The sequence below is a fragment of the Manis javanica genome, chromosome 5 (assembly GCF_040802235.1).
Source record: "Manis javanica isolate MJ-LG chromosome 5, MJ_LKY, whole genome shotgun sequence".
NCBI lineage: Eukaryota > Metazoa > Chordata > Mammalia > Pholidota > Manidae > Manis > Manis javanica.
In genome coordinates, this window is record NC_133160.1 from 173,226,907 (window position 1) to 173,254,848 (window position 27,942).

Below are 27,942 nucleotides of genomic sequence, written 5' to 3' on the forward strand. Positions count from 1 at the left end.
GCATGTGCTGTCACGGCAAATGGTGACATGGTGGCGCTTTCTTGGGAAGGTGGCTCCTTGCAGCTGCCAACAGCTGAGGATGAATGTTGAGGCCTCGGCTCTCTCTGGGAGGCCTCCTCCCACGCACAGGACACCCTGGCCAGCCCCCAGGGCCACAGAAGCCGTATGCCACCACCCTCCGTCCAGCATTTACCACCAAGACATGCTGCCTGAGCCCACGCACGGGTGCTCCCACTGGCTGGGGCTCCCCAAGGGCAGCGCACGAGGGAGGAGTCAGGGTGCTGGCCAGCGGGGTGGCGTGGGGCTCAGGGAAGATGGACCTAGGCTGGGTCTCATTGCTTGCTTCCCTCCGGTTCGTCTGGCATGTTACTTAGCTCCTCTGAGCCTTATATTTTGGGGGACCCCTGCTCCCCGGCCCCAGTGTGGACTGGAACAGAGTCCATGCCGGGCCTGCTCTTGGGTGCGGAGTGACATCTGTGGAATCCAAGGGCAACAGGGTGCATGGCAGGGAGAGCCCAGCTGTGGGGGAGCCCAGAGCCCTGGTTCCCAGCCCCCAGGGTCCCCTCAGCATCAGGTGACAAGAGCAGGTGGGGACTTCGTGGGTGACAGGCCAGGGCAGGACTCCAGGGAGGAGAGGCTCCCAGCGCCTCCTCAGAGCCTCACCCGCATTTGGAGAGAGGCAGGCGGGAGAAAGTGGGAGGGACCAGGTACTAGATACACAGAGGCAGGGAAGGGGAAGGGGTGTCAGGAGAGGGGGAGGGAAGGGGCATTGGGGGGCTGGGGGAGGGAAGGGGCATCCAGGGCAGGGGGAGAGGCAGAGAAGGGGAGAGAACAGGAGAGGCGGGCATACCCAGACGGCCCGGGACAGAGTCAGTCTCCACCCCTTAGGCCAGCACTGGCCTTGGCCTGTTTTGTGGCGGCCAGGAATGGCTTGTGACCGAGTCAATGGTCAGGACACTGACACTGAACCCCAGTTCAGCAAACTGTTACCCCCCAGGAATGCCATCCTCACCAGCACACCCACATGGGCTCCCCTTGTTTGACGGTGCCTCACAGACACCAAGCCTTTTCAAAACTGAAAGTCCGAGACGACCCTGCGTCTGCAGGTGTATCAGCGCGACTTCTCAAATGCCATTTGCTCACTTTGTGTGACCATGTCACACAATTCTCACAGTACTCTACCCTTTCTCATTATTACTGTATTTGCTATGGTAATCTGGGGTCAGAGACCACAACTTAATGAAAGCTCGCACAATGGTTAGCATTTTTGAATTAAGGTATGTGCATTGTTTTTTAGACACAGGGCAACTGCACATTTAACAGACTACAGGATGGGTTCAACGTAACTTTTATACACACTGGGAAACCAGAGAATTCATTCAACTCGCTTTATTGCAGCATTTGCTTTATTGCAGCATTTGCTTTATTGTGGCGGTCTGGGACCAACCCCACAGTATCCCCACGATGCGCCTGAATCACAGAAGCCCGTCCTCCGTTACCACATTCTGAGTCGCACCCAAGAGCGGGCCTGCTCTCCTGCCGTGGAGGTACACACAGCGCCCTTTGGGCCCGGGAAGCCTCTGAAGTTCGGCCCTTCACAGAAATACTTGCAGACCCCCAGGACCACTAGAGATACAGGGAGAGGGCAGGGCGAGGGCACCCACCTCGAGGAGGTCGATGAGCACGTTCCCCTCGGCCTGCCGTGAGCTGCGCACGTCCTGCAGCACCAGTGCGTAGTAGACGCCGCGCGGGTCTGACTGGTACAGGTTGTAGGTGTCTGCCTGGTACCACTCCTGCACCGCCACGAACACCTGGCTCTCGTCCGTGCTGATGACCTGCAGGTCCTGGGGACATGGCGGGAGAGCGCACGGTCGGGGTGGGCTGGGGCTGCTGGGAGGGAAGCGGCCACCTCAGGAGGGGCAGGCAGGCCTCCGGCTCCGGCTGGGGAGCAGTGACAGCCCCCTCCTCCCAGTCCCACATCGACTGTCCGCCTGCCTGTCTCTGCAGTGGACACCCAGACGGTCACCCCTGCTGGGTGGGAGTGGGTCTCCTCCCCAGCTCCCTGCCCCATCCCATCGTGAGGATCATGTGAATCATCTGTTGGCTCCTTCATTCAGTGCATATTCATGAAGCATCTACTGTGTGCCAGACACTATTCTAGGCACTGAGGTCCAGCAGGGAGCCACATGCGGTCTCTGCCCTCTGGGGACATACACTGGGTAGAGGGGTGGACTGACACACTCCAGCCCCATGTCCCAGGGCATCATCTCTGGCCCACGACATGAGCCGCCCCTCACCCAGGGCTCCTCCGTGCCAACCCATGCCAAGGCCTCCCCGACATCTGAGGGCCCCCCACCCTGGCACCTGCTGGGCTCACGGCTGACAAGGCCCCCGTAGGTGGTCAGTCGCGGGCAGTGTGGGAGCCCAGAGCAGGCCGCTCACACGGCCGCAGTTGGGAGGGCTGCCCAGGAGCAGAGCCTCCATCTCTGGCCAGGCACCTGGGAGCCAGCCAGAGACTCCCGAGCTCTGCAGTTGCCATAGGTTTCAGTTCCAGATTGAGGAATAAAGCAAGACCCACTCAGAGAAACAGGCAGGGAAAGGAACCCGGGGCTGACCTGGGCTTTGTTTCCCCTTCCCTCCCGGCCAGCACCAAATGCTGTGTGGGAGCTGGCGAGGCCTCCGGGAGGCCCCTTCCCAGCCATCAGCCTCATTCTCCAGCCTCCACCGCCCTCCCTCCTGCACTTGGGAACTCTGATTGCCCTCCTGGTGGTACCGCTGCCAGGACACAGGAGTGCATGATGGCGGAGTAGCTGGCGGCCCCTGCAGGATGGGCTGCCCACCCAGCCTCCACCCCATGTGGGCTGGCGCATCTGGTGATGGGGCTCAGAGGGTAGATTTTTTCTCTAATGACGTATTGAGTCCCTATCCCATCCAGCTGGGCATGGCCTTCAGTTGACAGTGAGGAAGTGGCTGGGTAGATGCCCTGGGTAAAGGTTTACTATGATCTGGGAACCAAGAATGCGGACAGCAGCTACAAGTTACCTGGGATGCCACCCTGAGAACAATCTGCCACTGACATGTTAGAATGTGTGCCTGTGGGCTTTTCCTCAAGTGTGATTCATGTGTCTTTTCATATTGTCGCTTGCTCGTTCACATTATGCGGGGAGCATTTTCTTCTGTCATTAAAATTACTTCAAAGTGCCACTTTTAATGAGTGCATGATATTACACCGTGCGGAATAGTTCAGTGGATGATGATTTTCCCACCAGCGAGCCTCCAGCATCCTCAATGTCAGGTGCGATGCAGTCAGGAACGTGACTCTGTCCCTGAGGTTGTTTCCTCAGCATCAGTCCTAAGGGGGATCGCCGCTCTGCAGAGCAGGGGCTTTATTAAGACTCTAGGTCCATGTTGTTGAATGCCTGTCCGGAAGGTTCCTGTCCTTCTGACCAGCAGGGCTAGAAGGTACAGCTCATTCCACGTCATGCATGCCAACACTGAGAATGGCCTTTTAAAAAGCTTCACTGATCCCAGAGTGATAAATAAGATGCAAGTTTTGCTTAAATTTGCATGTTACTCTTTTTTTAAAAAAGGAAAGTTAGAAGCAGAGACATTTGTTGACTAATTTTTAAACAGTGGACATGAACAATGTCACACATCTGTGTGTGTGTGTGTGTGTGTTTTTATGGCTTGGGCAAATACTTGGAAGGAAACACCAAAGTTGCCAATATTTGTTATCAGGTAGAATTAGGTTGATTGCAAGTAACAGAAACTGGAAAAAAAAAAAAAGGGTCAAACAAGATAAAACCTCATTTCTCCCATATGTAAAATAAATCCAGAGTAGACGGTCCAGTATGGAAGCTCTACAAAGTCTCCATTCTACCACCCCATGAACCGACCCTTGTCCTCATGACTCAAAATGACTGCTGGAGTTCCAGCCATCATGGTGACAATCAAGGTACTGGGAAGGAGAAAGGAACAAGGGAGAGAATGCCTTGCCTTCAAAGGAAGGCTCTGAGGGATCTCACAGGACAATCCCACTTACATTTCATTGGGCAGATTTTAGAAACACGACCACATGTAGATACAAGGAGAGCTGGGAAATATGGTCCCAGCTGACATCTGGGGTTTGCTAATCTAGGTAAAGGGGAAGAACGGGTATCAAGAAGTCTTTAAAGTTTCTACAAGTTACCTTGAGGAAAGAGGAAGTGAGATTGCCACGGGAAGCAGGGCCAGAGAGGGAAGCAGGTAGAAACTGGTGTATATATTTGCATTATTCCATTAGCTGTGTGAATACACTTTGAAAAAGTAAGTGTGGAAAGATTAAAAACACTTTTAATGAGCATGATAGGGGAGAGTTCCCCATAGATTATTATGCAAAATCCATGGACCAGCCCAATGAGCCGACGCCTTCATCAGATTCTTTTGAGCGCCTTGAGTACAGCACCTTCTGGGCTCCAAGGTTTCGGATGAAAAATCTGCTCGTAATCTTACTGAGATAGTGTTTTTGTGATGAGTTGCTTCTCTCTTGCTGCTTTCAAAAGTTTTTCTTTTGTCTTTCAACAGTTTGATTATCATGTGTCCTGGACACCAGAACTCTTTGTGTTTATACTACTTGGTGTGTTTATACTAGTTGGAGTTTATCAAGCTTTTTTAGATATTTATATTCATGTCTTTTATCGAATTTGGGAAGTTTCTGACCACTCTTTCTTCACATAACCTCTCTGCGCCTTCCTCTCTCTCTTCTTCGTCTGGGACTCCCACAGAGCCTGTGGGGGTCCCCTTGATGGTGTCCCCACACCCCTTAGGCAGTGTGCACTATCCTTCAATCTTTTTTCTTTCTGTTCCTCAGATTCTATCATTTCAATTGTCCTATTTTCAAGTTCTCTGATTCTTTCTTCTGTCTACTCAAATTTGTTTTGAATCTCTCTTGTGAACTTTCCATTTCAATTATTGTTGTTATTTTAGATCCAGAATTTCCTTTTGGTTCCTTTTAATGTTTTCTATTTCTTGGTATTTCTATTTTGTTCAAACATTGCTTTCTTGACTTTCTGCACAATTTCCTGTAGCTGTCTGAGCATCTGTAAGACAGGTGTGGGAAGGTCTTTGTCTCGTCCGGCTGCCATCTGGTCGTTCTTGGGGACCATTTCTGTTGGTATTTTTGCCTTTAGACGGGTCCTACTTTCTTGGTTTGCCTCGTGATTTTTCTTGTTGAAAACTAGACACTGGAATCTAATGTGATAATTCTGGAAATCCGATTCCCTCCCTTCCCCAGGGTTCGCTGTTTTTTGTTTTTGGGTCTGATTTTGGTAGCTGTCAGCTGTCTGTACCAAGGATCAGTCTTACCATGTAAACTTAAGGTCTTTTCTGAGCGTGAGCTTTTCCCTGGGCAGGCACAGTGACTTTAAGTTCCTTCACGTATGTGGTTGCTTCTGCAGGTTCGAGTCCTTAAATGTCTGGTTCCCAAAGGGGAAAGAAGGAAATCAAAGGGAGAGGTAGGAACAGGTTCTGGCCCTTCCCATCCCTCCGAGGCTGCTTCAGCGGGCGGTGGCTGCGATAATGGTCGCCTGCCTGGGTGTCTGCACCTCCGTGAACAGAATCAGTGACCAGCAATCAGAGCGCCGACACCCAATACTGGGAGGACGAGGGCCTTATGCCTATTCTGGCTCCTGCAGGGTGGGGACACGCTGCTCCAGGAACAGGCACACATGGCTGCCTGCCACGGGGCTGGGGTTGCCACCATGGGAAGAGCTAAAATTGGGAATTAAACTTGATTTACTGTCCAAGCATTTCCCTGCAAGCTGCCAACCTTTGGAGAGACTCCAAAGTTCTGAAACAGTTACATCAGGTTCTGCAGGGCAGCTGCTGAAGATGGGTTCCTGGTGGTTCCCCCCAGCCATCTTCCCTGGGGTCACGGCCCTTTTACTCTTATGTTTCATGGATTTTATTTTATTATATATATATATATATATATATATATTCATTACAAATGAATGTTTTTACATAGTGGGGAGTTATTTGAACCTTTCTCCTCTTTTGTCTACTTACAGTCTCTGTCTATTTTTTTTTTTCTGTTAGGGAACATGGGTCATTTTGGAAAAGTATCAAAAGAAAATAATTCAAGCATAGGATGCTAGCAAATAAAGTAAAAGTTATGCATCCTTTGTAGTTTTCAGAGATAGGTGAATTAAAAGAGCAGAATGTCAACATTTATGCCTCTTAAAGTTGAAGGAAAATAGGAAGAAATAATACAACATGAGATTTGGCAAAGCTGCAGAAACTGGTGTATCCTAGCTTTGCCTGGCAAGGAGGAACCCTTTTAGAAAGCAACTAAGTTACACACATATTTAAATCCTTTGCCCAGAGTTTTTCTTAGGTTTTACCTTGAGAAAATAAAAAATACCTGCAGACACAAATATATAAACATTGCAGCACTGTTTATAACTATGAAAAATGGAAACCACCCAAAGCCTAAGCAACAGGAGTCTGGCTTCTCTAAACAAGGTAAGGCTCCTCAATTGAAGGTTTTACAGTCATTCGGTGGATATCCTGTGTCTTTCTGAATAAATTCTCATGATACAATGTCAGACTGTAGACGGGAGTGCCTGCTGCGCTTCGGCTACATCAAGTCACCTTGGCTTGTGGCCAAGGACTGTGAGAAAAACCCAACAGGCCCGGCGGCTCAGGGGAGGCTGGGGGTGAGCGCCCTCTGCTCCCGTTTCTGCTGTTTTTATGATGTTACTATGGCAATTAAAGAGAAATAAAGAGAGGGGTGGTTTCAGGGGTAGGAAACAGGCAAGAGTTCCAAATTCACCATAAAACAACAAAACCTGATTAGGAAAATCGGTTAGCCAGTTTGACAAGTCGGTGGTGGGGCCTGGCGTCTGGCCTGGGAATCTGGCAAAGGGGAGGCAGGCCCATTCTTTGGCTGGGGGAAGTTCCCAGCAAGATATGTGGTCTGGAGGGCCCCTGGGAATCTGGGGGAGCACTCCCTGAGAGCCACCCCACTTGTCCATCGTCCTCAGGGTCCAGGGCACAGACCCTGAGCCAGCACATGTAGTGCCCCTGCAGACGCTGCCCATCTGAATAGGCCCCTGATCTTCCCCTAAAACCAGATCCCGTGTTCCATTTCTGTCACCCACTGATGGGGTGGGGGGTGTATCATCTATCAGAGCCTTATAATTCTTTTTTATCATCCTTATTTCCACAGAAATGGGGGGAAAGGAAGCCAGCAGGAAATGCATGCCGTGATGGGCCTGCAGAGGTGCCCCTGCCAACCCCACCGTGACTTTGAGAAATACAAAGTGCTATCTCGTCTGCAGACAAGGACCCCGGCGTCCAGGGAGGTGCAGCCAGAATTCAAGGTCATATAGGTCATGACTGGGGCTGTAAGTTCTTTAGAACTCCCTGAGAAATGGCCCGGCTCCAGGTCCATCCACCCCTGGCCCAGGAGAGGGGTGGCATGTGCCCGGGCTCCTGGTGCCACAGGGCAGCAGGGAGGGACCTGCCGTCCACCTCACTGCTCCTCTCCACATGTCCCCCCGCACCACCAGGACAAGGGCCTGGGACACTGGATGCTTCTGATGCTGACGTCCCCAGGGGTGGAGGGAAGCCCTCTGGGAAGCTGAGAGGCCCCCCCTCACTGCACAAGGACACCCGCCGCATCTGCCATAAACGAGATCACCAGCTTTGCATCCACCGACTCGGTGGAGCCCGGAGTGAATCTGTCAAGGTTGCTCCCTCTCTTTCTTCCCTTCCCTATTTTTTTCCTCGCCTTGTCAAGAGAAGCTTTTAAAAGTTTTTACAAAGTTCTCAAAGTCCTCATGCACTTTCCCATTTCTGGCACAGGAAAGGCCTGACAGCACCCAGCCCAGCAGCTCGTGTGTCAGGGACTTTGCAGCAGCCCACAGCCCCGGGCTCGCGGGGCCCAGGACACCTGTCTCCCGTCACCCCATCGCGCCCCCTGCCCTGCAGGCAGGCCTTCTCCCGCCCCAGGGCCTTTGCACATGCCCTGCCTTCCAGGGCACAGCTTTCTCGCCGCCTTCGGACATCAGGTGTAGCGGCCAGCATCGCCTGCCTCTTCCTCGCGCTCCCCCACAGCGCAAACAACAGCTCGCGATTATTTTATATGTTTGTCTGTCTATTTGGTTTTCTGCCTGCTTCCTGTCTGAAAACCCCACAAGAGCAAGAGACGGGGGGATCTGATTCGCAGCCGTAGCGTCCGTTCTTAGCTTATATTTGACGCTCAGTAAGTACGTGTGGGGAGAAGGGCTGCTTCAATCTGCGTCTCTGAGTGACGCGCGTGGAGCGGAGGTGTGCGAAGCAGGCAGTCCAGGGTCCCCGAGAGGGAGGCGGGGCCTGGGGCTGGTCTCAGATCCACTCAGACCTGGGTTTGGGACCTGCCTTGGTTTCTTACTGGTGTGACCTCGGACAGGATACTCAGCCTCTCAGAGCATCTATCACCTGCTTTGCAAATGGCAATGACATCAGCAGGGAGGGGACTGTGCGGTCGGTCCTGAGACAGGGCGGGGGGGAGGCCCCCCACTTCCCCTTCTTTGCCTGCCCAGGCAAGGGGAAGCAAGTGGCATTAACTGAGCACCGACTACATACTGGGCACCACGCTAGGTGGTTGGGACACAGCGGCAAATAGAACAGACCCTCAGAAATGTCAGATGAAGGCAGGACGTGGACGGAGGGGGGCCGGTCCCCAGCACCACGAGTGGCAGGAAGGACGAGGGAGTCATGTAAGTGGGAAACCAAGGCCTAGACCAGCCTGGAGGGTCCCTAGTAAGTGAGTCTCTGAAACACCACATATGAAGCAGTTTTGAGAAAAGACAGACCAGGCGGAGGGAAGAGCATGGCTGAGGCCCTGAGACGGGGTGAAGCCGGGTGCGTGTGAGGCTGGGGGGAGGGTGGGAGGGGAGAGCGGCTGGAGGAAGCCAGGCCGCCCTCGCTCTTGTCCATCCCGACCTGCGACCACCAAACACCTGAGCGGCAGCCCTGGGGCCCCACACGTCACTGCAGGTGGAACAGGAAAGCTGCCCTTACCTTTGGCAAAGCATACTTTGGCAGCTTCATCAGGACGAACTCGCTGCGACGGTAAGAGACGTAGTATTTGGTCCTGTTTGTTGAGGTTGCCTAACAGGAGGGAAAAAAGACACATTTTTAAGGGGCTAGGTTTCCTATAAAGCTTTCCTATAAAGGTACATGTTGTATTTTAGCTGGTGAAAATACCCTTTTACTTTGCTTATACTTGTTAATGTCTGAAATGGACAGACTCCTATTCATCCTTCAAAGCCCCATATCAAATGCCCCTCCTCTGGGAAGTCTTCTTCTACCTCCCTCAGTTAGAACTAAGTTCTTTCCCCATGTTCTCTCAGCACCTTGTTTCCCTACATCCAAGTTACGGAACAAGGTGGAGAAAGTCCTGTTTCCCAGAAGTTCTCTTAGGGGGAGATCGGTGATCCACTGGGTAGAGAAAGAGCAAGGCCAAAGGTAAGCTAAAGCTATGAAAGACGGCCACCAAACCAGAGGCAAGCATCCCTGACACTGCGTGGCCAGCACGTCCCGAGCACAGTGCATTTAGTCTCAAAACAAACAACCCCACAAATAACAATTATTTCCATTTTAAAGATGAGAAAACCGAGGCACAGAGATGGAGTAACCTGTCTCCCACAGGAGATAGCAGAAGAGCCAGGGAAGAGGGGCATTTGCATTCTTGGGGTTGGGACAGGACACAGAGAGTGGGGGGAAGAAGGACCAGGGTCCACACCAGGCAATAGTGACCTTGAAGTCTTACTACACCTGCGTGTATGTGATGGGGTGTCTGTGTGTACACACATGTGCACGGCTTCTCTGTTTATGCATGCATGGGAGGTGCAGCCAGAATTCAAGGTCATATAGGTCATGACTGGGGCTGTAAGTTCTTTAGAAGCCCCATGTGTGCATTTGCTGTGCATACAGGAGTGTGTGTGGGTGCTGGCGGGTGTGCGTGTGTGTGTGTGCATATGTGGTGATACAGTACTGTGCTGAAGAGCACGGGCCGTCATGCTTTACTGTCTGGGTTCAAAGTGCAGCTCCTCCATCTGTAGCCACGGGGCCCAGAAAGCACGACATACCCCTCCTGAGCCTTGGCTTCCCCCTTATGAAATGGGGATGACAGTGGCAGAGGTACCTGCAGGGGCAGCATCTGGGAGGCACGTGGGCCAGTGCCTGGCCGCAGCAGGAGCTACATACATGCTGGATGCTGCTAGTATCACAGAGCAACAGATACACAGCCACTCCCTACACAAGCCCACAAAACGCGACTCAGGGTGACAACAATGATGGCGAGGTTTCTCTAGACAATTCCATCCCCAAGGGCAGGGACTGTGAGGTCTGTAGCGGTCTGGCTCTCATGTCCCCTGGGTGGGGAGCGGTGTGATGGGTAGGTGTACAGGGGTCCCAGGAGCTGAGAGAAAGGGCCTCTGGGGTGGGAGAAGCCAGGCAGGCTTCCCGGAGGAGGCAGCACCCTGCTCCAGAAGGAAGGGCCACACAGCCCAGAGGCAGATGACCTGCTTAGCAGGTTGGGAGGACACTGGAGAGCGACCAGGGGAAGACAGTGCCCCTTCTCAGAGCCCCGCCTGCCACCTGCTGAGCTCCGGGGAGGGGGCAAAAGCAGGGCAGCCTTTATGCCCCTCAAAGTGTTTGTGCTCACTGGGAAATAGTGGGTGTGACTTGCTGGTGGCTGCCAGTGAGGGGGCGTGAGCAGGCCCAGCTTGCCAGGAGCCGGCGGGCACACAGTTGGCCTCCTGTCCGGCCCTGGTGGGGCGTGAACAGGACCATCGCAGCGGCCACCCTGCCTCCCCCACCGGCCACCAGGCCCAGGGGGCTTATGCTGCGGGCCTGAGGCTGCGGGCCGGGCACAGCGGGTGCCTCCATGTCAGAGAGGCGGACGTGACTTGACCCGGCGATGGGCAGGGAGGCCGCCCCACCGTGGGGATGCTCCGAACAGGCCCCTCCTTCATGTGCGCATCTGCCCACATCGCCCCACCTCCCCGAACAGCAGACCTGAGGCCTCCGGCCTGCTGTGGGGGGCCAGAGAGAGCCAGGCGAGAGGGTTAACTGGGCGCCCCTCCTCTGGGGGGCAGCGCCCCCGTCGGTCCGTCCTTGGCCTCGCGCTGGCAGGGACGGTCATGCCCAGTTCACGGATTAGCAAACAGAGGCCCCGAGGGGGGACGACGGCTCTGTCCTAAGCCACTGGGCTAGGACCCCCTCCCTGTGCCTGGTGAAGGCCTCCTGGGAACCAGCCCCTCCTTCCTGGGGGGGGACCATCATCGGCCCCTTGGTGCCACTAAGTACCACTAAGTACTAAGCCACTTAGTTCCTTGACATGGGGCGTAGGGACACTCTGTGCCCAGCACAGGGACCTTCCCAGCTGCTCAGTGGCCTCAGAGGGCCCGACATTCCTGGAGTGCCCCCCCCAGGCCAGGCCTCCTGCCAGGCGCCTCCCCCAGGTGACCACTGCATCCTGTGCTGGGCCTGCAGGGAGGTGACCGTGTCCACCCCAGCTGAGGGTCCAGCAGGCTCCTGGCCCTGCCCAGGGGCACCTGCCTATTGGCAGAGGGTCTGGATTCTCTGCCAGTCCTGACCAGAGCTCTTCCTACCAGAACAGACCACAGCTGTGGCCGTGGGCAAAGCCATGTCAGACCCTGATGCCCCATCAGGCGTGACTGAGTGCCGCCGCCTACAAGTGAGGCCACAGGGGCCACGTGCAGGTGAAGCGGGCATGGGCACCCACGTTATATCTCCTGGCACCTGCTGCTGGACTCCCTCGGGAGGGAGGAGCCAGTCAGGCACTATCCCCACTTCAGGGTTTGTCACTGGCCGGCTGCATCATTTGGCAGGGCATTTAATTTTCCTGATCTTTAGTTTTCTCCTCAATAAAATGGGGCCAATGCAAAGATACGAAATCCTATGAGTAAGGCAGCCTGTGGGCATCTGTCACCCCGGGGGTGCGGCCACCATCACTATGGGCTGGGAGGGGACACGGGAAGGGTGATCACAGGGCATCGGCCCCTCCAGGTGGCACAGCAGCGTCAACCCCAGAGCTGGGCATCTGCTCCGCAACAAGAACAGCCTGAGGACAGGGCCGTGCACGGCAGGTATGGGAAACACAGGCCACCGGTCCTCGAGGCCATGGCCACACCCCATGGACAACAGGAGAACCTGTCCAGTCCAGGAGCGGAGGGTCTGGGTTCACAGACACCTCCTGCTGCAGCCCCTGCTGGGGCCTTTCCCCAGGAAGTGGACTTCCAGGTCCAGCGGCCACCGCGCTGCTGGTGGGAAGGGCCCTGGCACGGGGCTGTGTCCTCTGCGGACCAGAGAGGGGCAGTGGGGGGCAGAGCTGCCTCCCAGAGGTAAGTGCTCCCTGGGGCAGGCCGGTGGTGTGGGACGGCAAGGGGCAGCCTGAGTGACCTCCGGCTTGGGGGCTAGGAGCAGCCCTTCCATTGCTGAGGAAGATGGGCAGAGCCGCTCAGGACGGGAGCTGGGCAGAGCCCAAGCAGGGCCAGGCGTTTCCCTGTGCAACGTGACAGGGTCTCCAAGCACCACCGTCACACCAGGCCACTGGCTGTGAGGGCTGGAGGCCCCTGAGAGCACCCTGCAATCACACCTGGGCACAGGCGGACCGACCACAGCAAGACCTCGCACCCCGTCCTGGCCAGGTGAGTGGGGCTGCCCCTCCACTGCCCGCCTTTACCTCGCTGAACCCCTCACCAGGTAGGATTTATCGAGATGCCCAATCAGCATGTGCCCCTTCCTGACACTGCCAACCCGGTTTCCTTGAATCCCCCCAAATCACCATCACCCGCAGCCAGGCCTTTCCTGCCCCCACTCACCAAGCTGCCCCACAGCTCCTCATGGGGCACCAAGCCCTCACCAGCTACAGCCACAGGTGGCCCCTGGGGGCTGGGGCTGGGGCACAGGCACTGATAGACCAATCAGAACATTTAGAAGCCACTCAGCATGGGATTTAGGAGTCAGAAAAACCAGACACTGTCTTTGCTCCAACAGTCAGTAGTGTTTGTAGAAATGCCTTGCAAGGTACAGGGAAAACCGTGTGCTCAGTGCAGACTAGGGGCCCTCGTCCCCAGACATAAACAGTAAAGGATGGCGCCATGAGGCTTAGGCTGTAACAGAAGAACAGGGCTGTGGTGCCATGAAAAGCAGCCAGTAAGCCCGAAGTAAAGGTGGCAGTCAGGGAAGGCTTCCTGGAGGAGGTGGTGTGCCACTGAGTCTCAGAGGAGGAGCAGGAGTTAGCCAGGTGGAGAAGTAGTGGGTGTGGGCATTCCAGGACACAGCAGAGCGTGCGCGAACACACGGAGCAGACCGGAAGCAGCAGGCTGGGCATCGGCAGAGGGCCAAGGAGAGTGGGGGCAGGGGCCTCTTGCCTGGCCTGCTCTGATGGGGGCCATGGCACGCCCTGCCAGTGCCAGCCCCTGACTCCACAGGAGGCCTGGCACATTTGCGCACGGACAGGGACAGCTGGGGACATGAAATGTCCCTGAACAGGGCACAGAGGAGGCTGGGCAGGCGGAGCCTTCTGGGGAGACAGCACCCAGAGGCTGCCCTCAAGGGCCTCCCTCCACAGCAGCCTCTGGACCCGTCTCCCAGGGTCCCAGAGGGCAGGACGGGGGCCACCGGACGGGAGCAGAGCAAACACTGTCTCAGCACCAGAATGAACTTCCTGAAGGTTCGCGCTGCCCAGGAGAGGGGCAGGCTGTCCGGAAGGAGGGAGCTCCTCATCGATGGAAGTGATCACGAAGAGGCAGATGTCGCTCACCGGAGTTCCCGGGTGGTCAGGGCACATGGCCTCTGAGCATGGTTCTGAGCCTCACCTGACTGCTGTGGGCACAGGGTCCTGGGTGCTGGGCTGTGGACAGCTGGCGCCTGGAGGCCAAGGGCCATGACCTGAGCCAAGGCCTGAGTCTCAGGTCGCCAGACCAGATGGAGCAGGTGGGCTTAGAGGCCCCAGGCTGTGGGGACCCCTGGGGGGCGGCAGGAGGAGGGGACAGCCTCCCTGGGCTGAGGCTCTGGCTTTGCGGGGCCCTCAGGGAGGTCTGGGCGGGGGGCAGCCGTGGCCACTGGGGCAGGACCGTGAATCGAGCAGCACTTGAAAATAAAAGCCGTTTTAGTGCCTCCTGTCCAAGTGACTCCACTTTCCCCAGAGTGGCTCATCCTCCACGTCACCTACTGCCAATTTCCTAGAGCCCCGGAGGCAGCCTTACCTTGAGGAAGATGTAATCGTCCTGCACGGTCAGAGAGCCGTGGGCAATGGAGCCTGCGAACGGAGCTGTCAGCGCCTTATCGGAGCAGTTGTGGATCTGGCAGGTGACATACCGGAAACCTGCAGGAGATAAGAACCAGCCACTCGGGTGTGAGATCTCAGACAGTCAGACCTTAGTGGAAGGAGTCGGGTGCAGCCTCGACACCATGCGGAGCTGCCCTCGGCTCCATCTGTGCAGGACTGCTGGGGCTTTGTTGGTGGTTTGAGTTGTAAAGGGCCTGCCCTGTGATTACACCTGCTGAGTGGGCGGCTCTGTGCCAGGCGCTCTGCAGCAAGGAGCTCCTGGAATCCTCGGGGAGCTGTCTGTGGCCCCAGCCTGCAGATGAGGAAACTGACGCTGAGAGAGGTTAGGTATCTTGCCTAAAGCAGGCCATTCGGGCTGCCGCCAGCTCGTTGCAAAGCAAGGCTTCCTGGAGCACAGTGGTGCCTGCCCACAGGTGCGCCATCTTAGGGCCTTCGGGCACTACCCAGGCAGAGCCGATCTGCAGCAGAGACCGTACGGCCCGCCATGCCGACAACACTAGCCGGCCCTTGATGGGAAACGCTTGCTGCCGCAGGCCGAGCCGCGCAGGTGAGCTCCGGGATGGGAGTGCCGGCCTCACGCACCTTCTTCCCACAGCTCCGAGCTACGGAGGAACCTCAGGCTGTGGGCAGGAGACCCCCAACCCCGGTCCCCATCCAACCGGGTGTGCTGGGCATGCGTGGTCACCCACAGAAGGGACGGCACGGGGCACTCACAAAACCCATCATGGCACAGGACCCCGCCCATCCCCCTGGAGTCTCTCCCACCTAAACAGGGGTGGGTATGCATGGGACTAAGCACTTTTCAGCCCTGAACTTTAGGTAAGTATTTTCAAATATTTACGATTGAGCAAAGTTGAATGCACACTTGGCCAGGCAGCTGCTGTTTTTATTTCAAGGCCCTGGGTTTTCCCAGGGCTGGGGAGCTCTGGCAGCTTTACAGGTGGGCCAGAGCCTACACGCTGTACGAAGCTTTTTAGCAGCTTGTGGGGCAGGAGTGGGATTTAACCATGGGGACCAGAGTGGAGCCCAGCAAGGGCTTGGAGTCATCAGCACCTTTGGGGTACAACCTGCCTGAGGCCCTGGGGTGTGTGCTGAGGGGGTGGGCCAGGATGACCCACCCCTAATTTCTCCGCAGGGTAACCCCAGCCTCAGGGGTCCACTGTAAAAAGGGGATTCATGCCCCTCCAGGAGTTGCTGGGGCCCCATGAGGTGGCGGCACACAGCAGGCCTACAGTCAGCCACAGCTGGGCCTCTACCCACACTACGGAACCACAGCCACTTCCCCTGAGAGTGTCGCTCCCAGTGGCTGTGAGGGAATTGTTGCAGGCTTGATGCACGGCTAGGGAACAAGCCCAGGCCAGGCTCGAAGCCCACAAGCACTCACCCGACTGTTCCTCACCACTCACTCATTCATTCATGCACTCATTCAATCACTCACCCACTCACTCCTCACTCACCCACTCACTCATGCATTCATTCATGTGTTCATTCATTTACTCACACACTCATTCATTCATGCATGCATGCATTCGGTCACTCACTCACTCATCAGTCACCCACTCACTCTTAGTGGCCCAGCATCTGCTCAGGGGGACTGGCACCTGGCCACGTGCTGATTCACCCAGCAGCTGTACTGCGGACACAGAAGTGAGTCAATCAGACCCCACCCTGTCCCCAAGGAGCAGGGGCAGAGCAGCCTGGGTGCTATGGAGCCCAGAGAAGGCAGCTGGTGGGGTCAGTGGCCCAAGACAATGAGAAAGGAATCCAAGGTGTGGACAAGGGTTCCCAGGTGACAAGAGCTGGTGAGGGGAGCCTGGGATGGCCTGGGGATCAGGCTGGCACAGGGCAGGGAGGGGGTGAGGAGTTGGGGTGGCACCACAAGGCCCTGGACGCCAAGCTTGGCTGGACTGGATTCTTGTGGGGGTTCAGGCTGCAGTGGCTGGGGTGGGGACGCTGGGTGGGGGAGCAGGGAGAAGTGTGTGGTCTTCCGTGGGGACACCGGCCATGCGGCACATCAGTGCTGGGGTCGCAGCTGCCGGGCTGTGGTTCTTCTTCCCCAGAGGAGGGATCACGGTGAAAATGCTGCCCTTACTGAGGATGCAGCCTGCCCTTCCTCCTCTCTGGAGGCTGACGTTGTGCAGACAGCCACCCCGCCTCTGCTGCATTGAGCCCTGCTGAGTGGCCAGTCCCCACGTCATCCTGCGTGAGCCCAGGGAGGATGCCTGTGCCTGGAGGATGATGGGAGTTGGGGTCTGTACTGGCCGACGACCCCATGGCTGCAAACCTGCAACCTCTGAGCTTTGTTCTCCCGGTCAGTGAAGCGGGAGTGACAGTAACACCACGTCCGCTCCCCACAGGATGGTGGGTCCAGCAGAGGGCAGAGGCTTTGGAAATGGGTAAGGGATCCAGTAGCAGCGTCCAGCCCCCAGCTGTGTAGCCATGATGCCCCCGCGTGTGTACTGACCCCTCTCACAGGTGAGGAGGCCGAGGGGCAGGAAGGCGGGGTGACCTCCCGAGGGTCATGTGACGCACACGGCGGTCTGGGAGCTGACCCCAGGGCTTCTGCCCCCGGTCAGGGCTCTCCTTTGTCTGGCCCCGCATCTGCCCTCTGTGGGGCATGTCCTATCTGGGTATCTACTGCTTTGTAGCTCCCACCGCTGCTGATGGGACCTGCCGAGGTCTCCACTCCTGGAGAACCGAGGAGGAGGTGGCCCAGGGACCCTGGTGTCTGTGGGGAATGTGGTCAGGCGCCCAGGGGGCACCCCCTCACCAGCCCTGCTGGACTTGAGACACCTGGCTGGTGCAGTGACTGACTGCCTCTGTGCCCGCCCCCGCCCATCAGGCAGGGGCAGGGTTGTGTCTTGTTCACCTCGTTGTCCGCAGCAGGGTCAGCACTGGGCTGGGCCACAGGGGCCTCAGCAAGTGTTTGTTGAATGAAGCCACAATCTATATGGGTCCTCCTGACTCTGACGTCGTAGAATGTCCTATGGTTCTAGACTATCCCATGGTTCTGCAGCCGATGCTTCTCCCGCAGGAGCACCGAGGACCTTCCTTGCAGCACACAAGCCCCGGGGCTCCCTCAGACATGAAGCCCATGGGTCCACTGGGAGGGGATGCCTGGAGGCCCCCTGCCCTGGCTCAGCACTCAGGCAGCTGACCGAGCAGGAGACACTCAGCGCTCAGGAGCCAGAACAAATCGCCCTCTTAACAGACTTTTCCACTGGAGTGGAGCTCCTTGACTTCAATTTATTCCCAGCTGGAAAACAAGCACATTTAAAATCATGCCACATCGTAACACAGCGAGGTCAGCTGTGCAAGGCCTGCGACCAAGGAGAAGCGACTGAACACAGGCACTCTGAGCCCGGCCACAGGGCGAGGACACTGGGGGGCACTCGGTGTGCACACCCCTCCCACCTTACCTCCTCCAAGGTTCTGGGCTTCCATGTGGACCAAGTCAGAGTCGGCGTCCATCCCAGACACAGCCCTGGAAAAAGGGTGGGCTGGGGTTGGTGTCAGGAATGGGGTCCTCAAGCCCCGGTCACAATGCCTGCATCAGTCCCCACAACCCAAAGGGCCACATGGTCCCCAAGCCTGCGAGTGCAAGGACCTAGTCCCCCCAGGAGCCACTGGCCGGAGCCCCAGCCTCTTCCTTGCAGGCCCGAGGTGCGCTTGGTGGTCTGTTTCTGTACTATTATTGAAGATCCTTCACAGAAGATGTTCACATTCCTTGTGGTGCGTGTGTGTGTGTGTGTGTGTGTGTGTGCGCTGTGTGTGTGTGTGTTTGTGTGTTGTGTGTGTGTTGTGTGTGTGTGTGCGCGTGCACATGCGCTGTGTGTGTGTGTGTGTGTGTTGTGTGTGTGCGTGTGTGTGTGTGAGAGAGAGATGATTAAAAATGAGTTAGGAGGCCAGGCAGGTCTGGGACTGTCATCCAAATTTTGCTAATTAGGAAACTGAGGCTCAGAGGAGCAAACACCTGCCCAGGGCTGCCCGGCTATGCCCCAGAGCCCAGGCTCCCCTGGGCTCCCTCCTGTGTCCCTGCTGCGCCCGGCCACACCACCCCAGTGTGTGCCCCTCCCCTGGCAGTGGGCATGGGCTCAGCAGCGCTGGAACACGGCGGGGACTGTGGCTGCCAGTGGAGCCTGAGAAGAGCGGATGGACAGCGCGTCCCAGGGTGACAGCTCAGCTCCATGGGCTGCGTCCTCTGGGGAGGCAGCAATGCAGCTCAACTGCTTTGGCGCTGACCTGGCACCCCCAACACAGGGTCTGGCACCTGGGATGTGAGGTGCAGACTTTTTGACTAAAAGAAATCGTAGAGATACCTTGGCCCAGAGCTCCCAGACTTTACCGTTACCATGCGTCCACTGGCCTATCACCTACCTGCCACTTCATGTTGACTACCTTTAAAACCCTCTGCCTACGGCAGCCTTCTCCTAGGAAGAATACACAGGACGCCCTGGGTCTGATGAGCTGACTGCATGGGTTACAACACCCAGGCAAGCCATACGGCCATCACACCGCCCGTCAGACCGCCCCCTCTCGCAGGCCCTGACCCAGTGCAGCACAGTCCCACTGCCCAAGAGCAAACCGCGTCAGGACACAGAGGTCACAACTGTGCTCAGCGCCCAGGAGGTCACGCTGCCTCCATGCAGAGCAGGCCCGCAGGCCTTTCTGGGCCAGGGGGACGTCCCAGCAGAGCGCCCAGTGCCCCCGCCCCATCGCTGGCATGCCCTATGTGGAGTTGGCCCCTTTCAGTCTCTGCCAGCCTCCCAATGGGCTTGGCACCAGGGTCCCTGTTTGCTTCGCCTCCTTCAGGGGCCAGGTGGCCCCAGGTGGCCAGGGAAACCCAGATGTGGGCGTGAGTGTGTCACGGGCCCTGCAGACACTCCGCAGACAGGAGCCAGTGGGGAGCCCCCCGTGGTCCCCTGATGTGTCAAACCCGGGGCTCCCACGCCCAGCTCTGCTCCTGGGCAGTCTCAGCTTCAAGGTGAAGTGCTGACTGAGGCTTCTACGAACAGACCCTCAGCAAGCTCCGGGGAAGGAGGGCTGCTGCCTGACATTTTTCTCTTCTGAATAAAGACATATTGTCCCCTTTACCGGGAGCAGTGACGAGTTCTCGGCTGGGCAGACAGGATTTCAGTCTGGCCGTCCATCACCTGGAGAGTGGGGTGAGGGCGTGGGCCACTCACGGGCTCCCTGGCTCGCTCGCTCACTCACGCTCACCCACGCGTGCTCACCAAGGCCATGCGCTCACCACGCACCCCCTCACTCTCCTGCTCCCCCACCACAGTGTCTCCCACCTCATTCCCCTGGGCCAGGCATGGGCGCAGAGTGGGCCTAAGGCCCCTTGCCCGAAAGCCCCGGGTCACGGGTTTGGAGGAGATGGGAAACCCTGCACTCACAGCCCCACAGACAGAGCCAGCCTGGCTCCGAGTGGCAGAGAACCGGTGCCGACCCCTGGGTCTTCCTGTTTGTCAGGGTCCCCAAGGCTGGTACCGGGGGAGGCCCTTGGTCCGTTACTTGGAAAAAGCAGCCACACGAGATGTGCAAGCAGATGTCTGGAAGGAGCGAAGTGTTGTGGGAATGCGGGGGGTTGACTTGATCCCTGTGGGATGCTAAGGGAAGCCAGAGAAACCCTCAAGGCACTGCAGCCGGGCCTGTCGGGGGCTGACCTCTCCCCTCCCCTCCTGCCTTCCTCCCTCCCTTCCTTGCTGTACTGACAGGGACACCGCCACTTGCCCCAAACGGGGGGCAGGCTCTAGGGCTGATGGAAGAAGAAGGCAGAGGCTATGGGTGAGCTCAGGTTTGAGGCAGAGAAGCAGGTGTGGGCATGGCTCGGGGGTTACAGGCAGCCACCAGCATGGCCACCGGCCACAAGCAGAGGAGCCCCGTCCACAGGCAGCCTGAGCCAGGACAGGTGCCCTGGCCTCCCCGAGCGTCGGGCTTGCCCTCCGTGATGTGCAGGGAGGACCCCGGGTGTACTGTGTGGATGTCCTAGGGCACTTTCAGGCCCTCGGTCTGGCACCTGGTGGGCAGTGAGCATTCACAGCACAGCTACTGGGGGGCCGCTGTGGTTCTATTCCAGACTGGCGGTGGGGTGTCCACCGTGGGCCCAGAATACACAGGTCCCCCATGCCCGAGCTGCCCCTGCCGCAGCCGGGAGCCCACTCTGGTCGGCCTCTCCAAATGTCAACAGGCCCGAGCCTCAGGCGGAACACGGGGCCTTGGTAATTCCTGCTGCCAGTTCACGGACAAAGAGCACCTTGGAAATGCTGTCAAAACAGCACTGAGCACTGCTTGCGAGAGGGGCGCCCCCTCACCTTGCTGTCACCACATTCCAGGGGAGATTCCTGGGCCCCCCGTGGCCGTGTTGGCATGATTATCTCTCACACATAACAACTCCGAGCAATTGAGAAACTTGTGGGAAGAAATAATTTGATTTGCTGGAGATAATAACGTGTTTGGATCGGTGCCCGTTTACCTCCCAGCATCTGTGGGAGGGCTTCTCTCTGGCTGGAGAGGTGTCCCCTGAGCCCGGGCCTGGACACGCTGAGGCAGAGCCCACCGCTCTGCCAACTCCCAGGCTGGCATGGCATAGAATCCCACCTCCGTGCCTCCCTCCCCGCCCCCTGCAGACCCTTGGGGGCCATCAGGGGAAACCAACAAGGCCCGTGAATGATGGCCGCCCTGTCCCCGGGGAAGCAGCCAGGCTGAGCCACGGGCTGCCATGTGAAGAGAGAGCCATGACCTCTCCCGCCAGCAGAGCGCACACACCCCGACGGAGGGCAGCCAGAGGGCAGCCAGAGGCCCCCTCAGCTCAGGGTCCTCGCCACCACAAGCACGAGGCTGTGATGGAGCACGGGAGGGGGAGGGGAGCTGGGCCCACGGGTCTCCTGGGGGGACAGGACCGGCCGTGCAGCGCTGTGCTGCACAGGTGAGATAAGAAAGGGGAGGGAGGGAGTGTGTGTGCACACCCAAGACATGTGGTAGAAAGAACACGTGTGTAACCACGCGCATCTCCAAGGCCGTTGCAGCAGAAGGATGGCCACCACGGCTGGTGCAGGGCAACAGGGCTGCGAGCCAGCGCCCCGGGCGTCAGTCACCTCAGTGACGATGCCCAGCCCAGCCCTCTGCTGGCACTCACCCCGGGGCCTGGCTCACCCAGCTCACCAGCACTGTGTGAGCACCAGCGCATCCTGCTTGGGGAAATGAGACCAGAACTGCTCAGACTGATGGCTGAGCGGCTTCCAGGAGGTGACGCAGTGTGGGTGGGGTGCCCAGCACAGGACGGGGCAGGACAGCAGGGGCTGAGGAAGCATTGGGCGGGAGAGGCTGCACCAAGGGCAGCTACTCAGGGCCTGGGGCAGAACCTGGGGCAGGAGGGGGAAAGGGAGAGGGGAAGTGGGAGAGGCCCTGGGGAGGGGGAGGGGAGGCGGGGCCTGAGGGCCCCCAGACGCAGGTAGCTGGCTGCAGGTGCTTAGCAACCCTCCCTGCCCTGCCAGAACGGGGGGCCCAGGAAGGGCCTGGGAGCTGCACTGCCCTCGTGGGCCACTCACCTGCGGACATCAAGCCCTGAGGCCCAGGCGTCTCCTGCTCAGCCTCCACCGAGCAGGGAGGGTCCCTGGAGGGCCCCAGGGAGGTGCGCACAGGGCTGGAGTCAGGGCCGGGGAGGGGGTGCCCTGAGGGGGGCTGACTGGCGCCCCCAGCCGCAGGTGCCCAGCGGGGCGCTCTCACCAGAACACGTGGTCTTTGGTCACTCTGTCCTGCAGAAGCGTCCACTTCTTCCCCAGGTTAGATGATACATAGAGCTTTAGGGCAGAGAGAAGAAACCAGGTTTGGTCCTGAGGGGGTGAGCCGGGCAGGAGTCGGTCCTGCCCAGCCCCCCGGCACCTGCTGGTGGCCGCCCTGGCTCACCCGGGGGCTCAGGCCAACCTCCAGGAGGCAGAAGGTGGGGCGCAGGGCTCCATGAAGAGCCATTCTCACACCCAGGCCGGCTGGTCGGAGCCGAGACAGGGCTGGGAGGGGCGTGGGGGCTGCACACCCATCTCTGCCACCTCCCGCTCCTCATGCCAGCTTCCCAGGCCTCAGTTGTTTTCTCCTCCGATTAATGGAGCTATAGGGTCCTGCGCCCGGCACTGCTGGGGTTGGTGCAGCAGGGAGGGGGTGCTCTGTCTCTAACGTGGATGCCCCTCCCCACCGCCTGTCCTGCAATCCCCACAGAGCCACCTTCCCTCCTGCCCAGGATCGATGTCACCTCTCTCAGAGCTGTCAGCTTTCCAAGAGGCATCTCCGTGGGCAGTCACAGTGCCCTGGAGACCAGGAGAAGGCTGGACGTTGTGTCATCTAACACGTCCACACAGGAGAGCCGGGGGGGCGGGTGAGCAGAAGCCCGAGGGCCACTCGAGGTGGGCTGGGCCTTGCCTGGTCCCACAATGTGCTTCGTGCTCACCCGGCCCAGAGCCCAGGGGTGAACCCAGCCTGGTCCAGTGCACACGCTCACACACAGCACACCCATGCCCACATAGGGACAGGCACACATGGACTCACATGTGCACACATACCTTACACCGACACATGTATACACGCATGTTCACACACATAGACACACACAGAGATATGCACACACATGCTGACACACACACGCAGACACACTCACACAGACGCACAGATACAAGCAAATACACACTCCCACTTGCTCCCCTCGAACCCTGCAATCCATGGCAGGGGGCCCTGATGGGAAGTGGGGAGCTCGGAAGTGCACGTGCCTCCTGCCCAAACCCCTCCCTCTGCTCCTCATTTCGGTCAGGTTCCTGTTCACCCGCATTGCAGTACATTTCCTGCCTGGCCCTCGGATGCCCAGCGCGTCACCTCTCAGTCCGTCCCGTGACGTCTCTAGGACGTGGATGCTTTATCAGCTCACTGTACGGCTGGAGAATGACAGCTAAGGGCAGCTGCGTGACTCGCCTGGCCTGGTCACGGGCGCAGGCTGGGTTCTGTTCTCTGTGATTGGACTGCATCTTCCCTCACTGCTCCGTATGGAGGTGGGTCTGGAAGGGATCAGTTCAGCGGAGCAGTTTCTGAACTGCTGAAAGGAAGGCTCAAGACAGCCATTCGACCTGGGGTAGAGCAGACCCAGTTTCTCCATCTGTAAAATGGGTCTGACAATCAGAGCCGCCGGAACTGGAGCCCACAGCTGCTGGCCTCAGAGCCGGCGCAGACCGATCCACGCCGCGTGCTCCATGCCGCGTGCTCCTCGTCTGTTCCGACCTGCCCTCCTCACGGGCACTTATGGGATGCAAACGAGGTCATGGGCGTTGCTTTCACTGCTGTTCGAGAAAGCATTTGCAGAATCCCTGAAGGGAGATTGGGGCCCATCCAGCACAAACCCTGTGCTGCCCAGACCTTCAGCGTGGACAGACGACCCCCGTGCTCCTGGAAGCCCACCTCAGGCCTGCTCAGTGCCGATCTCCCAGCAGCGCCCGGAGCCAGGACCCCGGGCCTTGTCCTCACCACCCCACTGCCAGATCCCAGACATCCCCACGCTTCCCCTGCCCCCCTAACCCGCGGCCGCTGCCCTCTGCCCCTCCCCTCTACCCCACAGCACAGCTGAGTGCCCGGCACCCTTGTGGCTCCTGTGGCACTTCCTCCAAACTCCTGCCTTCCCATCTGGCCCTTGCTCCACAAGGCAGCCACAGGACCCTTCTGGGACACACACCTGACCACATCACTCTCCTGCGCCAGACCCTGTGGGGGATGCCATGCCCTCTGGATGAGCCCACGCTCCTTAGATGGGCACTTGGGCCCCGGGGCCACCCAGGCCTCTCTCCTGCTCCCACCCTCCCACATGCCCCCCTCTCCAGTCACACCCAGCTCTGGGCTCATGCACCACCAGGGAGCTAATGTGCCTTGCAAAGTCCTCTGAGCATCTGCACCTGCTATCCCTCCATTCCTTTATAATCTGCTCCTTGCCCCTACCCCTTCTGTATAAGTAAGAGCCTGGGGGCAGGGGTTTTGTCTGTTTTTTCACAGCTGCTCCCCCAGCTCGGAGGCACCCATGCACAGCAGGCCCTTCCATGAATATTCCCTGAGCGAATGAGCAGATCTCCTCCAGTCCCGGCTGGTTCCCGGGGCCGGGGGTGTGAGGTCCACTCCCCTACACATTCTCTTTCCTTGATTTCTCCTCCCTATTAGCATCCTGTAGATCTGAGTCTAGTATACTGGCAGCGGAGAGACCCCAGGAAGGGTGGCAGTCACCTGTCATCCTGTCTCTGGGCCATCTGAGTGACCAGGCCAGACCCCTTCTACCTTATGTCTCACCTTACCCCTCTGCACACTGGGAGAGCGCTGCCCACAGCTTCAGGCCGTAAGTGAGCACAAAAATGAGTCTGCAGCCATCAGTGCCCAGGAGCCAGATAACAAAGCCTCTGCATTAGCGGATGGCGTTACTGTCACCATTGCCACCAAGGCACTTGCATCGATGACGCCCACCCCAGAACATCCCCAGAATGTCGGGAAGCTGCTCCAATTCGCTCTCATGGGAGGGGATTTTATAATGCATCATCAATGCTGCAGAAATAGAACATTTCTGCTTAATAAAAAACAAACACCAGCAAATAGACAAGAATAAACCCATCAGGATGCCCCAGTTACTGTGGATAAACCGCACATGGTGATGGCCTGCAGAGGGGTTGATTGACTCCTTATCGCTCAATACTGTGACATGGAGATAAAGGGCACAGAGGTCGGAGCCAGGCAGGAAGAAAGGTTCAGGAGCAGTGGCAGGTCAGAGAAAGGTGCATCCCAGAAACAGGTGCCAGTAGGTCTGCTGCGATCATTAGAGGGCTTTCAGTGGTGTGCAGGGTGAGGTCCTTAGCACCCTTCTCCCTCGTACAGGGCGACGGGCTGGGCGCACAGGCTGGAAAACTGACACCCAGCACTGCTCAGACTCCCCTACAGCTAGAGTTCTGGATGAGACAGATGCACCCGTGTGAGGGTTGGAAGGCAGAGGGCGCTGGGGCACTTTCCTGCCCCTGTGGGCTGTTTTTGCTGGTCGGGACAGTCATGGGGACTTGCTCCAGCATCCTTCCTCCAGCTGTGGAGGGTGGAAAGGAGCTGTGATGGACACAGCAGGTGGACCCTGCGTCCCTGCGTCTGACCGCTGGCTTTGCGGATGTTGTCACACGGTGTGGGCGGCAGCAGTGTGATTTCAGATGCCTGGATCTCGACATCAGCTGTGTGTTTTTGACCTTGGTTAGTCCAGTGGGACTCCTGGTCCCCCTTCTCCGACAGGCGAGATGGAAGCTCACTGGGGTGACAGGACAGCTCACAGGCTTCGGGTCTGCCTGAAGCCTCCCCACCCACCCTCGCAACAGTTTGGAGCACCTGCTCCCCAACGCTAAGTCCTTTTTCTGCTAAAAATGTCTAGAGTGGAGTCTCGCCCCTGCCCTGAACCCTATCAGACACAGGTGGTCAGAGCGGACAGCGCACACGCTGAGGTGTAAGGTCCTCGCTGCTCGCAGCATCACTCTCCTACTCAGAGAAGCCCGGTTCTTCCCGATTCTGGAGTCTGAGGTCAGAGAGCGCAGAAGAGGGGCGCTGAGGTCCAGACCCCTCCAGGGCAGCCCATCAGCCTGCTTGTATTCACGGCATCCGGTGTGCATCCCACCACCCGGGCAGGGCTCCACCTTCCTTCCCTGCAGCGAGGCTGGAGGGCTGTGGGCACTCACTTTTCTTTCCTTTCTTGTGCAATCATCTTTCTGTGCTGAAGTCACAGTGAAAAGAAATCCTGACCCATCCTCTTAGCCCCTACTCAAACCCCCTCTTCCAGGAAGGCTTCTTTGATAGGCCACCCAAGGTGTCTTTTCTCCCCTACTAAGTCACTGGAAGGCAGTCCTGGGATCAGATCAATTTCTCACAGTGCTGGGAAGCACAGGAGGGCCCTGATGGAGAGCAGAATAGACCCTAGCAGCGGGACTGGGGGTGCTCTGGAGGTGAGTGCCCAAGGCAGGCTGGTCAGCTGGTGCCCGAGGTCCCCCAGGTGGCATGGGGAGGGTCTGTCCCGCTCTCACAAGATTTTGAGCCAGGAGTCTAATACTGTTTCCTGAGCCTTCAAATACAAACCACTGCGTTAGGCTCCCACCCGGGGAAGAGCCAAATAAAGTGGCCTCAGCACCCCGACTTATAATGACACAGAAAAGAGGGGACTGAAGGTAGGGGGCCAGGCCAGTCTGAGGGTGGACGGTCTGTTTGCTGGGAGAAGGGGCAGGATCTGGGGGGGATAATGAAGGGAAGAAAATAGAGGAGGACATTTGGTTTCACATGAATCGCATGCCCTGGGAACAGAACACTTATGCTAACTCTGAGTTTGGCATGTTACTTGCTTTGACCGATGATGTATGAGGGGATGTGATGGATTCCTGGTCAAAGCAGACATGCTGTAGCAGGTGGATGCCCTCTGCCTCCCCCATGGGAACAGAATGTCCCCAAGTAACTGCTGGTTCCAGAACAAGAGACATGTGGAGGCCTGAGCTCTCCCCAGCAGCCTGCAGCCATGTCTAGGCCATCCCAGCAGGGCCCGGCAGAACTGTGTGTTACTCGGCATTAGGACAGCAGACGCCTGCCTAACACATCGGGTCTGATGGCATCAAAAGCCAGGGCTGTCCCACCACACCATTCTGTTTCTTGGAAGTTAGAGAGCTCTGAAAACCATAAAATCTTTCAAAAAGCTAAAGTCCTGCTGTCATTGTTAATTTCCCCAAATTCCTTATTCCTTATACAACCAGAGCTAAGCTCTTTCTTCTCTCCTTTCTCTTTCCTTACAGTCACAGAAAAGAACCAAGGAAAATATGGGAGATTTTGGCTCCATTAATTTTTCAGGGCACCGTAAATTAAAGAGCAATTGCAATGCAGTCAATTTCTGCAGGAAAATAAGTCTCCGCGATTGTGCTGTTGTCTAATTACATGGAAGGCTAAGTAGTGCTATTAACACACAGGAGCACCCGCTGTCCCAAAGGGAGGGGCCAGGAGTGAAGAGTAGCCCACGAGGCCAGGGAGATTTGGGCCCGCAGCCGGGAGGCCAGGTCCTGCAGGAAGCCAGCAAGATTCAGGCATGGAGCAGAGCTGGGCAAGGAGGCCAGGTCCTGCAGGAAGCCATGACCCGGGCCAGCTGAAGTTTCCATCTGCAGGCCCTCAAGCTGGGTGATCCCTACTGCTAGACACCTGCCCTTCCCTCAGTGATTCACCCAGCCCTGGCAGCCATCCTGTCCCACCCTCCAGGCATCCTCCATGCATGCAGCTACTGTCCAGCCAGCAAATAATTCCAACCAGAAACTCGAGATAAAATGGTGCAAAAATGGGTCATAGTTTCTGCCTTCAGGAGCTTCCCCCAAGTGTGTGTGTAGGTCACAGACAGTGATCGAATAACAGCACAGGTACAAAGGCCCAGGAAAGGGAGGCACTGGAACAGTGGGGCCCAGGTGGGCCTGCAGGGGAAGGCTCCCCAAATGGGCAGCTTCCATTCGCCTCCACACCCTGCCCTTCTCCGTCCTTCTCTGCTGGTGTACGTGTGTGTGTGGGGGTGGGGCACTGACCTGTCCTTC

At 57.7% G+C, this 27,942-nt stretch overlaps 1 protein-coding gene across 2 annotated transcripts in view; it reads right to left on the bottom strand.

The window, feature by feature from the left end:
- Positions 1-27,942, bottom strand: part of SORCS2 (sortilin related VPS10 domain containing receptor 2) — a 438,806-nt gene that overhangs the window by 55,955 nt on the left and 354,909 nt on the right. For both annotated transcript variants that reach the window (XM_036992835.2, XM_036992840.2), the window contains exons 5-9: positions 22,079-22,152; positions 17,767-17,831; positions 14,265-14,383; positions 9,046-9,135; positions 1,665-1,844 (exon numbers count right to left, since the gene is read on the bottom strand). In XM_036992835.2, the coding sequence (XP_036848730.2) occupies positions 1,665-1,844; positions 9,046-9,135; positions 14,265-14,383; positions 17,767-17,831; positions 22,079-22,152 (528 nt within the window). The remainder of the gene's footprint in view (positions 1-1,664; positions 1,845-9,045; positions 9,136-14,264; positions 14,384-17,766; positions 17,832-22,078; positions 22,153-27,942) is intronic.